The 14,663-nt window shown below is 45.4% G+C and overlaps 1 protein-coding gene across 1 annotated transcript; it reads right to left on the bottom strand.

Annotated features, from left to right (window-relative positions):
* Positions 1 to 1,483: 1,483 nt before the first annotated feature.
* LOC310868984 (uncharacterized protein) lies at positions 1,484 to 8,974 on the bottom strand. The gene is made up of 2 exons (XM_083779495.1): positions 8,260 to 8,974; positions 1,484 to 3,843 (listed from the first exon to the last, which is right to left on the bottom strand). Exons 1-2 carry the CDS (start codon positions 8,854 to 8,856, stop codon positions 2,716 to 2,718), a joined length of 1,725 nt encoding a protein of 574 aa, XP_083635621.1. The 5' UTR covers positions 8,857 to 8,974; the 3' UTR covers positions 1,484 to 2,715.
* Positions 8,975 to 14,663: the final 5,689 nt, after the last annotated feature.

Genomic DNA, 14,663 nt, shown 5'->3' with positions numbered 1-14,663 from the left:
ATGCTTTGTGGGCCAGCATTGGGAGCAAACCCCGTATCTAGTACACTAATCCTTTCCATTTTTAATGTAATAATAAGAATGGTGGAGAACAGCCGGACAGCAGCGTACAGTGAGAGAGAGAGAAACGACAGGAGAGGGGGAGAGACCCGCACGTTCTTTTGTTCTCTGAGCTAACTAGCATTTTGGAAACCATGGAATTATTTAAATTTCCATAAAAATGTAACATTTGAATGCAATTCACTTGATTATATGTCTTCATGTATCATATAATAATTAATAATAAAAACCAGATGAAGACAGTGATAATAATACACAGTAATAATGGATGTACAAGAATGTACACAATGCCAGCTTGTAGGTCCCTGGAACAAACTTTGAGTTAAATGCATGTCATTTTGGGGGTCCTTGTTTGAGAACCACTGACATACTAGCCTGGGCACCATTTCATTTAGGGTATATGATCCTGTCGGGAGCGGATGATATCGTTACATCATGTTGTAGTATTGTTTTGTAGTCGACAGGCAGGAACAACAGGCGGCATCTTTATTGAGGGAAAAGGAAGGTTCCTTCCTTTTTTCTCAATAAAAGCTACAGGCTACGAGAGCTTTTAATGAGGGAAAAGGAAAGGTGGTGGAAAGCCTGGTGAGGCGAGGTTACTGACATACAGTTGCAATATACGTTCTTCAGACACCTGTTCTAGGATTTAGAAGGCAGTGTTCAGGTCTTGATGGGTTAATCTCCTTCCTTCCAGTTCCAGCATGTCCACCATGTCCAAGACAGTGACCACCACCACAGTGGTGAGTACCTCGGACTGCTCGGAGTCGTAGCCGGCTGACCGCCCAGATCACGCCTGACGCAGCCTATCGCCTTCATCCGTTCCGACTCAAGTGACCAATCATGATTCACCTGGTGGAAGATGCTGAAGCGCCTACAATTTCTTTGCATAAAAAAAAACCAAAAACCTTCCACTATGACCTTTTTCAAAATGTTTTCTGGTCTGGAAACACACAGTTTCCATCGATCTCTGCAACGCTTGAAATCAAAGGCCATCGTTCACGCTAAGATTAACACGTAATATGCAAGTAAATAGAAAATAAAATAACCAGTTATGATACAACTGGATGTCTGTCATAAGTTAAAAATTGTTATTACATAGAATGATATTTCTTCATACCTAGAAATAGTATGCATTTAATTAATGTATTATTTGATAGGTAGCGGATATGTATGGCCTGTGATTTAAGCACACTAATCTCTTCCTTGTCTGCTAAATTGAGGAATAAAATTAAACAAAACAAGCTGCTTTGTCCGAGTCCAATTATGAGACAATTGTGTTGCCCGTTTACAACACACCACAATAAATGCAAAGGGACTGATATGGTCAACTCTTTCAGCACAGCACAGCCAAGACCCAGAGAAGTGAGAAGACAGTGAGCCAACAACACAATCCACTAACAGCATGACGCACATAAAACCAGGAGAACAGACATGCCATTAGTTTCTTTAATAATTTCTTTTTTTCCCAGTACAATGATGCTTTTTTTTTTTTCTTTTTTTTTGCTTTTTTATGAATTACACGTTATCAATAGAAGATTTGTACACAGTGAGAGATCATTTGACACGGGCGGGCGGGGGTGGGGAAACGGCATTCACTTTTAGCGATGCACCGATACCGACATCATCTACCGAGGCTGAAGTGCTCATTGATTCTGGATACAACAAAGTACTGAGTGTTACCGGCCTAGTGATACTGGAATGGTTCATTTAACAAAGGACTATCATTATCTGCTGCAAAAATAGAAAGGGAATGTGCTTTTTATCAAAAGACCAAGCAAAAGAACTGTTTCGTGATACAGTTTCCACCAAGGAATATGCATTCTGCCATAATATTGTCCAGTATACAGTCCATCATTCTCATCACACACACACACACACACACACACACTCAGACAAGTACTCAAAAGGTTATACATTCTGAATGTTATGGAAACTGAGCTGGTGACTGAGCAAAACGCATGGCACACAGTGTTGGCAAGTACTCCTAAATAAGTACTTTTGTACTTGGTCAGTAAACGTTTGGTACACTGTATTGGATTTTGTTAAGTACAAAAAAAGGAAATAAAGTTCAAGAAGTTGGTCAGCGTTTTATGGTCCTGTGCTCGGTGTCGTGGGCATGACACCGCAAAATAAGTGTTTTCCACGTCTTCGACAACGTGGTTCACCAAAGAAACGAACAAAGAAACAACAAAAACAAGGTATCGGTGCACCTCTATACTCAACATGGTACAGATAGACCTGTTAAAATGATTATCTACAAACGCCTCAGTAACACAGCCGCACAGTACATGACATGTATGTACACACACACACACACACGCACGCACGCACACACACACGCACACAAACGCGCACACACACAGAGACACTTGCATAAGAGCAAATCAGTCAACCCTTCCCCGATTACAGAATGCAAAAAAAGAGCACATAAAAAGGTATGAAAGGATTTAAGAAAAGGCATAAGGGGAAAAAAACAAACAGAACATATACTTATATATTTATATTTATATATATTTATATATATATAGCATTTATTTAAAAAAAGAAGAAAATAAAAATAAAAAATAAAGAAGAAAGAAAGAGTAATACTTTTTCTCGAGAGGTTAAAGGGTACAGACAAGAGTTGGTCATTTTCAGGGTTTTTTTTACTTTTTTTTTTTAGCTGCTCTCATTGTCCATTGTGCTGCTGCTGTTGCTGCTGGTGGTGCTTCCCGCGTCGGAGCGCTCCCGCTTGTGGATCTGCTCGTGTGCTTTGAGGTGGCCCGACTGGCTGAAAGTCTTCCCGCACTGGGGGCAGGCGAAGGGCCGCTCCCCCGTGTGTATCTGCTGGTGGGCCTTGAGGTGGCCGAGGCGCCCGAAGCTCTTGCCGCACTGGTTGCAGCCGAACGGCCGCACGCCCGAGTGGATCTTCTCGTGAGTCTTGAGCACGCCGGAGTTGCTGAAAGTCTTGCCGCACTGGGAGCACGTGAAGGGCTTCTCGCCCGTGTGGATCTGCAGGTGGCTGCGGTAGCCGCTCTCCTTGGAGAAGCTCTTGCCGCAGTGCGGGCAGCAGTAGGGCCGCTCGCCCGTGTGGCTCAGCTGGTGGGCCTTCAGCTCCTTGGACTGGCCGAAGCTCTTGCCGCACGTCAGGCAGCCGAAGGGCCGCTCGCCCGTGTGCAGCCGCTGGTGCGAGCGCAGGTCGTCCGCCTTGGTGAAGCCCTTGGGGCAGTGGGCGCACACGTAGGGCTTCTGGCCCGTGTGGATGAGCTGGTGCCGCTTGAGGTTGCCCGCCTGGCCGAAGCTCTTGCCGCACTGCGAGCAGGTGTACGGGCGCTCGCCCGTGTGGATGCGCTGGTGGGTCTTGAGGTTGCCCAGCGTGCTGAAGTTCTTCCCGCACAGCGTGCAGCAGAAGGGCTTCTCGCCCTGCATGTTGCGGGGCTTCCGCGCCGCCCCCGCCGCCGCGGGGTTTTGGCCCCTCGCGCCGCCGCCGCCCGCCGCCCCGCTGCCGTGGCCCGGACCCCCGGAGGACCCCCGGGGGGGCTGGAGCTCGTACAGGCCCTCCGCCCCGAACTCCGGCTCCAGTTTCACCATGCCGTCGAACATCACCGACGGCATGGCGTTGAGCTTGTTGAGCTCCGAGCGGAGCTCCGCCATGTGGATGGACTCCAGGCCGTTGTGGTGCGGCAGGTGGCTGTGCATCAGGATGGCCTCCGGGTACTCCGACTTCAGGGAGCACAGCTCCGTGGCGTAGTAATACTGCAGGTCCGCGTGCTGCTCCGACTTGATGTACTCCAGAGTGTCCGACACCTGGAAACGGGTTACAACAAACGATTACAACAAGGACCAAACGATATAAATCACAGACAGATATAACTCATTTAGGCCTGGCATCGACATTTAAAAAAAATGTCTTCTAAATCCTGACCGTTTTCTGAAATACCCATGTGTTTCTGTATCAGTGGTCAAGTGCTCAATATTTCATGTCAAGGAACCCAGAAATGATATGTAATTGGCCACCGAGCCACATCTCAAAATATGTTGTTCCAGGGACCTCCCCAGAAGCAAAAGTTAAAAATGTTAGGGGGGAAAGGAACTGGTTGGAATAACGTGTTTGTCCGACGCGCTACGTCCAACCAGGGAAACTCCCAGGTGTAAAGGAGCAACTTGGACACTCAGGCATGAAGGAAGCATGAGTTCAAGTCCGTTGCTCTCCCCTTGTCCCCCATATATGGGGGACTAGGTTGGTGGAGGGTGTGTAGAGCCCAGGATCACATTAGATGATTGACACAGGGGTGAAAAATGGGTTACAAAATTGTGGGATGAAAAATATAAAAAAATAAATAAAATAAAAGTTAACTCAGAAAGAATATATATTCCAAAATTTTGCCATATTTTCACGATTTTTCAAAAATAGGAGACCTACAAGCTCTGTGCCGCGCTATGAGCTTGTAGATCTGCTATTTTTCAATAGCTAAATTACAGTATAATACAATGCTTGAAACACCAAAAGGGGTTCCCGACCCGTCCAAAATGGGTTAAGGTCAACAGGTAAGTAGCCTGAGTTAACGTGTTAGGTTTCTGGTCTAGAGGGGGCGGGTCGCGGGCTGAGATTTGCACACGCGCCGATTGGATCTCACCGAGCAGTCCTGTGTGTGTCTCATTGCAACGTGCAGGTGAACGCTGGTCTCTTATGAAGATGAATTACAATCACACTAATGGTCTGCCTGCCAGCCCATAGAGACCCATTGTGAACCTGGACATTTTGAGTACCCTAAAGTTTTATATTACAAACGTATTGGTCCCCAGCATTTAGAAACTGCCGGATGCTAACTTGCATTATGTTCAGAATTAGCATAAGCTGGGGTACAATTAACATCCTATATAAGGCAAACATTTCAACATTTGCAAGCATTAGTTTTGCATGAAAAGCGTCTCCTCAGCACATTTGGGCAAGTGGCAATGGCCGCATTTAGCCCAAGGAGTGTTTTTCATGCTAAACTAATGCTTGCAATTGATTCAGAATCATGAAAAACCCCTAGTTTGACCCGTCACATGCTTCTTAAAGCATAATGATTAAAAAAATGTTGCCTTATATAGGATGTTAATGGTACCCCAGCTTATTATGCTATTATGAAAATTGCCCAACATAATACAAGTTAGCATCCGACAGTTTCTAAATGCTGGGGACCAATACTTAACATTTCTAACATAAAACTTTAGGCTACTCAAAATGTCTGGGTTCACAGTGGAGTGGGCAAAACATTTAATGTTGTGCAGGTATTTGCCTAAATAAAAGTACAAGGTGGCCATCTAGTGGTGATTATCACACGGAGTAAAGTTAAATGGATGGAATCCACAGGCTATTTAGGCCATCAAATAATAATAATAAACTTTATTTATAAAGTTGCATTTTATCATACATAAAACGCAACCCAAAGTGCTTCACATAAAACAAACAGGAGACTGAATCTGAACTGAGATCAATTGAAACAACACTGCTGAGGTGAGGGACAGCCTGGGATCGATCAATACCATTTTTTGGGTTTCTTCTCACTCTTTCTTTAGTCAAACTTTCGCTTTATAAGCACAGAAAACAAGTACAAGACAACGTCACGGACCCCCCGTGGCTAAAAAAACAAAAAAAAAACAGGAAATATGGGTTGTAGTTTTCACAAACCCACTTGAACCCGAGCATTCCTAATTTCTGGGTATGGCATAATAGGCGAGCATTCAGTGTAAATCACGTCATGCTGTGATGCGTGACTGTCTGCGAAAGGATGTGGGTGTAGAGGGATATAAGGAGGGGATCAATTAAACTGACCCCAGTCAAGTAAGTACTGTATATACAGGTTACAGGGTGTCAATTATGAGATTGTACCCCAGAACAATGACATGGCTGGAGTGGAGTAAACTCTCCGGCTATCTATTTTAACCCATTTTGGGGCGGGAACCCCTTTTGGTGTTATACTTTAGCTATTGAAAAATAGCAGATCTACAGGTGCCGCGCTACGAGCTTGTAGGTCTGCTATTTTTGAAAAATCGTGATTACTGGTATATATCTTTTCAGAGCAGACATTTTTAACTCAAATCTTTGCTTCTGGGGGGGTCCCTGGAACAACATATTTTGAGATGGGGGTTGGAGGCCAAATACATAAAATTCTAGGGGTCCTTGACATGAAATAGTTTGAGAGCCACGTCTGACATAGAAACAGAGGTTTATCAGAAAACGGTCATGATTTCGAAGACATTTTGTAGAATCGTCCTCAGGTTTGCAATGATGAGCAATGATTAGGCTGCACAAATAAGAACGCACGCACCTTACTTATGTAATGTGATGTGACAATAAAGAATGGATTCTGAGAGCTGCACTTCAGACAGACACAGAAGACTGCTCAGTTGATCATGATCATCAGCTCTTGTCAGTTAAACAGTATAGTGAAAGTTGATCTAAACAATATGTTTTATGCACAATATACAAAGAGTTGTTTTAATCTGTGCTGCTGACAGTATGGGAACCCCGTTTGGTGTTTTAACACCCGTTTGGTGTTTTAAGCATTATGTTATGCTTTAGATGTTGTAAAAAATAGCAGATCTAAAGCTCGTAGCGTGGCACTGAGTGCCTCGCTCTGAGCGTAGGTCTGAGCGTAGGTCTGCCATTTTTGAAAATTCGTGAAAATGTGGCGCAAATCTATACTGAATGAATGCAAACCTACAGACAATGTACAAAGGTACTATTTAATCAGTATCATTTGTTTCAGCTGTTGTCTGGGTACCGTGACCATGTTTGCTCACTACTACCACCGCTTGCCTGAAACCTTTAGTCTTGAGCTGATCTTAAGTCAGCTGAGTGTGAGCTGCATTCCTAAAATTTCAAATGTGAGACAGTGCTTGAAATACACCCAGACGACGGTCGGCTGACAACAGAGGGGGGGTTGAGTGTGTGTGTGTGTGTGTGTGTGTGTGTGTGTGTGTGTGTGTGTGTGTGTGTGTGTGTGTGTGTATTATCGTCTGTACTGTAGGTGGACCTCCCAGTCATCAAGTCATCGGGACGTGTGCTTTGCCATCACCTGTCTTAGGTCAAGTTTGGGCCCAGAGCGTACAATTGAGTGGGATAAAGGGCTACTGTGGGCTGGTGGAATTTTCCACACAAGAGAACAAATTATGCGGCTGTTGCGAACACGATGCAGTGACGGCAGTTCATTTGAGTAGACAACATTTTCACCGCCGACACCTCCCGCTGCCGTCAGCCAATTTGGACTATATTCTAGACGTTGTCAAGAATCAGCACAAGGCGAGAGGAATCACACTACAAATCCCCAAGAGTCCTGTGATACTGTCTGTGCGTACATTCTATTCATGGACTCACAGGCAATATTGAAAAAAGGTGCCTCCCTGGACGAATGGCTAAGTCTGCATTCATTCTTTAACGGGAATTGCCGATTAATACAGAGTTCCCGTACGTATTCGTTGCTCTATCATTTCCGAGTGGCAGTGACAGCGTACCGACTCATCTCGGGCACTTCTAGTCTAGACACATGCAGAAAAAATGTACATGTTTAAAGCCATCTTGGCAGGCCTTGCCCATGCAAGATGACAACCGGGAGCTGTAATTATGTCGCTTTCAGGATAACTGGGGACTGAGAACTTTCTGGCTGCCGAGCCAAAGAGAGGAGAAAAAAAACGTTGGATTTTATTTTGGAAGTTCAAACCACGTTAATTGCTATATTACACACAGTGTAATTAGGAATTTGTGTCCTCGCATTTAAGACACAGAGTTACAGTCAGACACATGGACACGTTTCACCAGTTCTGTGACTCAGTGCCTCATGCCTTGCTCAAGGACAGGTTGTGGGTGGGTGGGTGGGGGTGGGGGGGGGGGGTGGATACAGTGGCTGTGCTGTGCAATAAAACATACAGCTGCCCAGGTACAGAAGGACCTGATCATTTATCTATTGGCTGCCGTCAGCAGAGCACGATTTGGGTTCTTGTTGAAATACATGCGTTTAGATCTGGCTTTTATATGTTTGCCAATCTAACAGCAGAGTAACATTTACGACTGTACATTTGGCAGACCTGTAGTGTAATCTAAACTCTGGCTATCCTGCAGCCTAAAACGTTGCACAATTAGAAACACAGAATGCCGTTAAGTGACTGCAGCTGCAGACAGACGCCACAGTCAGAAAGCCCCCGTTGCACAGAGCCGCATCGAGGTTGCATTCATACCTGGGAAATGTAGTCGAACACCAGGCTGGGCTCGTAGTGAGACTTGTAGTCCAGCTCCGTGACGTCGGCGTGGTGGAAGGGACCCAGGTGGTGGTTGCCGTGGTGATGGTGGTGGTGGTGGAGGTTGCCGTGGAGATGCTCGGACTTGATGTAGTCGAGGCCGGTGATCTCCATCTTGATCTGGTCGTGGCACAGCTCGGCGGTGGACAGCGGCTGGATCTCTGACAGGTCCACGGTGCTCCGGACGGGCTCCAGGTCGCCGCCGCCGTCGTCGTCGTCATCCTCCAGGCCCGGCTCCCTCTTCACGCACGGCAGCATCACCAGCGGCTCGGCGATGTCGGCCGCCGCCAGCGAGCTGAGGGTGGGCGTGGGGCAGTCGGACGACAGCAGGGCCAGGGTGGGAGAGGAGGCGAGGCAGCAGCAGTCGTCGTCGTCGTCGTCATCGTCGTCGTCGGAGTTGGAGGAGGAGATGGTGGTGCTGGTGGCGCCGGAGCAGTCGAGAGACTGGAGGTCGAGGGGCGAGGACGGAGAGCTGCAGTCGGACGCCAGCGGATGCGCCAGGCTGAGGCCCAGACACTCCGTCTCTAGCTCTGTCATGGCAGGCGGGAGCAAGGCGGCGCTGGCTGGCAGTGATGGCGGGGGCAGGAGTTTACCTCCTCCTCCTCCTTCCTCCCAATTTAACACTAGAATTCTCTCTTCCCTCCTTCTCCTACTTGGTGGGATTGCGCGAGCCTTTTTAAGGGCCTCTTCCTTCTTCCTGTAACTCCCCTCCTGATCTAATAGTGGGAATGTGGCAGTGTGAACAGTCCTATTGGTCCTTCTGTGTTCAGAGCGGTCTGGGCTGAGGTGCAGGTCTCCTTGCCTCCTCCTCCTCCTCCTCCTTCTCCTCTGCCTGCTGGGATCTGGTGGAGTCTACCTGATGGCACACCTGGGTGGGCCCGGGGATGATCAAATGGGGTCACCAGCCACACCTGAGAAACAGAAAAAGTGAGGAAAGTAGGGGAGCGGAAGAGATGTGGTTATGGAGAGATGGATGGGGGGTGTTGGAAAGACAAAAGTTATAGAAGGAGAGATGTTTCAAAATTATAAATGTCAGAGAACACAACATTTCTTGAGAATAGAATTGAGTCACCAACATCACATCTGTCCTACTGGGTGAATATATCGACATTAAGACAAGAAGTTTTAATTTCAAGTTAAAAAATATTAGTATGACCTGATTCCCTGATTTTCATAATTTACTAAATTATTATAAATGAGTACTGTTAAGGAACTGCATGGGTGTCAGCTGTTGGGCAGTAAGTTAATCATCCCATATAAACATACTGACAAAAACAAATAGGCCGCCCTGCAACAAAATAACCTTCAGTAATATATTATCCATGTACAGTATTCATCCATGTACAGTAATGATTAAAATAAATAACTACAAAGGCCTACAGGCTATCCAAACACAAACAAACAGAAAATTAGAATAACAGCATCTTCCCCACTCCTGTGAAAATTATCAATTCAAAGTCTAAAAGTATAAATGTGCCATTGCATTTCTCCCTATCGTTACAAAAGCCCCATTGTCCCTGACACAGGGCCTGTCTGTATACGTCTGCATGCACTGCTCAGGAAAAGTTTGCAGGAAGCTTGTTTTAACAGACCGGCCATAACGTTTTAAGGGCACCACATGTCTTGACAGAACAAATAGATATAAACACAAACACACGCACACCTTCAACAGTAAAGTCACCGCAGACGCAACGAACCTTAGTGTTCTATAATAAACCCTGCCGAATAAGACCGTGGTATTGCGCTCAGTAGTGCATTATAATAATAATAACAATAATAATAAAGCATAAAGTTATGGCTAATGCATGCATACCTGTCGACTATATTAGCCCAGGTAGCAGCCAGCGTCAATAAGTCACCACGCAAAACCATCCGATTTCTCTCTTTTCTGGTTCTGGTGAAACATTTTGCAAAGCTATATTAAAAAAAAGGGATGCGTTTGAGTACAACAGGAGGAGGACAGTGCGCTCCAGGTGTTGTTGTGACTCTCTGACAAGTGTGTTTTATTGTTATAATAACGAGCAAATGGAAATGAAAAGGAGAGAGCAGGGAAATGCTTGCTCCTGTGGTATACAAAGACAGGGCAAGCTGCCATGTCCGTGTAGCTAGCTGTGCTAGCAGCCAGTGGCCATCTTGTTTATCACAGCACTAAACACAACGGTCGGCTCACTGCCTGCTTCCTTCACAACGCGCCAACCACGGCCAAGGAGGCGGCCGGGACGTCACGACGGAGCGTGCTGTGTTCTAGTAGCGGGAGGGCTTCAAAGTCTAGACAGAGACTCCTTTGCCTTGATTTGAAGACAAAGTTGTCTTTTTTTAAAACAGTATGTATTGTTAAAAAAAAATCACACCTGTGTGAAGTGAGGGGCGCTAATATATTAAAGTCTTACTACATGTTGATGTAAAACGAACGGTGCCAACACAAACATTAAACGCCATTAACAATAAAGAGACAATATGACGTAATGAGGTACATTATGACGTACATTTTCCCTTCAATGTCAATGGCATTTACAAAACAAACATTGAACTAAAAACAAACATTAAACCTGTATATAGGAAATCACACTTGTGTGAAGTGAGGGGCACTAATATATTAAAGTATATTCTATTAAACTTATGTTTCTATGATTAGGTGATTGGTAATGGTGATTTAAAACAAACGGTGACAAAACAAACATTAAATTATCTTTATTGTTAATGGCATTTAATGTTTGTGTTTAAGGGACAAGATGACGTACATTTTCCCTTCCTTGTCAATGGCGTTTTTAAAACAAACATTGAACTAAAAACAAACATTAAACCTGTATATAGGAGGGACTAAAAACAGTACAGTGGTACGATTTAGAAATTGTACCCTAGGGGCTTGTTTACATTGTGGTCCTGGTGTGTGTGTGTGTGTGTGTGTATATATACAGGTATATATATATATCTACCGAGCAATCTTCGTTCCTACTCTTACCTATGGTCATGAAGTGTGGGTCATGACCGAAAGAATAAGGTCGCGAATACAAGCAAGAAGTTCAGTCACACGAGAGAGACTCGGAGTAGAACCGCTGCTCCTTCGCCTGGAAAGGAGCCAGCTTAGGTGGTTCGGGCATCTGGTTAGGATGCCTCTCGGGCGTCTCGCTAGGACGGTCCTCGAGGCACGTCCCACTAGGAGGAGACCCCGGGGCAAACCAAGGGCCGATTCATACTCCTATTTTACCGCTGTAGTGCTGAAATGATTTCGGCTCGTCAGAAATTTTCAGTAGCACCGAAGAGCCGATTTTAGGACGGTACCTGTCCCCCCGAACCTCAAATGACGTCACATTGTAGGCTCTACAGAGCCGAACCGACTTTTATTCAGCTCTAAAATAGGAGTATGAATCGCGCCCAAGGCACAGTTGGAGGAAACACATCGACTCACTGGCCTTGGAACGTCTCGGGATCCCGCAGGAGGAAGTCACTATTGTTGCTCTGGAGAGGGAAGTCTGGAGCTCTCTGGTGGAGCTGTTCCCCCGCAACCCGACTACGGATAAGCGGTTGAAGATGGATATATATATATATAATTACTTTTTTTATAATATGACTATATTTGACAATAATTGTTGTCAAAAAAAAAAAAAGCATTGCATCGAAATGGTTAACCTTTTTAAATCCTAGAAATGCAGGCTTCTGCTTAATTTCATTAACCGTCCCATTTTAATTATCTACAAGCTCTATGGAAATATCTAAATTTGGAGAGAGAAAACATCTCCAACATTGTTGAAGAATCTTTAATTTGATTAAATGTCCATATTAAAAAAACTAATTATACTATTACAGGCTAACGACATAGACAAACCCACTAACTTCCGCTTGCTTGTGACGTCACGGAATCATCCCTGCTGGCAATCTCTCGACTGGCTGGCTGAGCTAACGCTGCTAGCCTTAGCATGGAGGCTAGCAGCTACAGCAGCTCAGTGGCATGCAGAGAGAGAGAGAGAGAGGAGGAGAGAGAAAGTGAGAGTGAAGAAGAAAAGTAGCCTCTTCTTCTTCTACCTGCGTCGCGCGCACTGTCCGTGCACGAGGCGAGCAGTACAGTGATGCTGCTGCTGTGCTGCTGACAACACAACGTCCAGAGAGCAGACAAAAGAGACAAAACACGCACGAAAAGTGTGTCAAATGTGTATGATGGAAGTGAAGCGTGCCGTGCAGTGTGCACTGCAGCGAGCGATGCACATTCACATACAGGAAGAAAAAAAAAAGAAGAAGCAGGAACCCGCGGGGCTGCACAGACAGACAGACATCACACACACAGACAGACAGACAGTGACACAGACGGACAGACAGATCGATAAATCACGACGGTTATACCTGCGCTCCTAACGGTGGTCTTGGGGGTGGGGAGGGAGGGAAGGAAGGAAGGAAGGGGGGCTCGGCTCGGTTCGGTGTCTGTCGCCGCTTCTATTATCGCCACAGTTGGCCGACTTCAAACTCCACCGGACCCGCCACGTCCGCCACGCAACCCGCTGCCTCTCTCTCTCTCTCTCTCTCCCTCTCTCTCTCTCTCTCTCTCTCTCTCCTCCTCTCCCCTCCTTCTTTCTATCATTGACTCATTCCGTTTTCACTCACTCCCTCCCTCTCTCTCTGCTGCTGCCTGCCTGTAATGTATGTGTATAGTGTTGTACTCTACAGTCTACAGTACACACATCACAGTATACTAGGCAGTGTGCGTGCGTGTGTGTGTATGCGCGCGCTAGTAGTCCATGGTTATCTGGTACAGCACAGACAGCATCACTAATCATTTGTAACACCATCCATCCTCTACGTGTGTGTGTGTGTGTGTGTGTGTGTGTGTGTGTGTGTGAGTGAGAGAGAGAGAGAGAGAGAGAGAGAGAGAGAGAGAGATAGAGAGTGAGAGTGAGTGCGTGTGATGCTCTGATTCACATCACTGAAGTCAGTCGTAACACCAGACAGCACCATTCTCAATGTTTGGTATTGTTACAGAGCCGGCCCCCTGCAGAGCCCCCCCCCCCCCCCCCCCCCCCCCCCCTTTGCTGTGTTTAACAAAAGCAGCAGGGGGTCAGTGCGGTCAAGAAGCAATTAGGCATTCATCATCGTAATAATAGACTGCACTACGACTAATTAAACTGTAATCATCTGAATATTGATTGACTCTCTGCTGCTGTCAAGTGCATTGTATTTAATGTGTGCTCTTCTGGAGGTATGGTCTGTGCCTGTGTGTGGTCACATCACATACGATAGTGAGACTATGACCTATTCTAGTCTCTGCCATGTTATGTTATTAAGATAATTAGGCTATAATGGCCGTGGGCTGTGAATAGCCCACTTGTGTTGCGATAATGGGATCGTATTCAAACGCCATTCCGCTTTTTATGTGCTAAGCCACTGTGGAATTGTGTCATTATATAGTCATACAAGTCGCAACATATTTTTGGACTGACTTCCACCTGCTATCTAGTTTTACACGTCGACATTTTGTCCCAGTTACCAAACCCAAACGTCTTTGCAATTGAAGAGGTGTAACTATTCTGCTATATTATATAACTGTTTCATGAATAAAAGTGAATTTCGTCCAATATGTATGTTGAATCTGATACCATATGACATACAGTTGTCAAAGTTGCACATGCCTGGCCCATTTTGTCTCCATGCTCTTATATTTAGATGGTGTCAAAGGTCACGGTCTCACCTATAGACACAGGATCTGACATGAATTTTGACCTGATGGTCAAGATTCAGTTCATCCCCTGAGCAAGCAGGCATGCAGGCTCTATTAGCTCTATGGTAAAACATGTCAGCACTTGCGCAGGAAACTAGGTTCAAATCTGTGGTAGAAGAGGAAAGTTATAGTGCAGCTTTAATGTATTTTATTGTAATGCTTTAATATTTTAATGCTTTAATGTATTTGGTATTTTATTCAGTGCTAGCAGGAATGGTAAGGCACCCCAATGGTGAGATTCCAGAAAAATCTTAAATCAGGGGTTTTCAACCAGTGGTCCTTGACGGGGTTCCAAGTGGTCCCCAGCTAAATGACGGAGAGTTGATAACCAAATGGACCCTTATAGATCTTTAACTCTTGAGAGCGTAACATTTTACGCCCTCAAGAATTATTACATCTGCATTACTTCATTTACAAGAAATCTACACAATTAGAGAATGTGGAAGATTGTTATCTGTTGTCTCTCCTATGCTATACGCCAACATCTTCAACAAACAAAATCTTATCCAACGATCTTATCCGTGGCTCAAATAAATAATGGTCCTTGATATGGAAAGCGTTGAAAACCACTGTTATGAAGGAAGGGATAAAAGTTGCACGCTCCGGCATCTGATGTTTCGGCCCTTAGGCCTTACTC

This window comes from Protomyctophum parallelum (genome assembly GCF_964188405.1).
Source record: "Protomyctophum parallelum genome assembly, chromosome: 13".
Taxonomy (NCBI): domain Eukaryota; kingdom Metazoa; phylum Chordata; class Actinopteri; order Myctophiformes; family Myctophidae; genus Protomyctophum; species Protomyctophum parallelum.
This window is presented reverse-complemented; position numbering and strand designations above follow the sequence as displayed.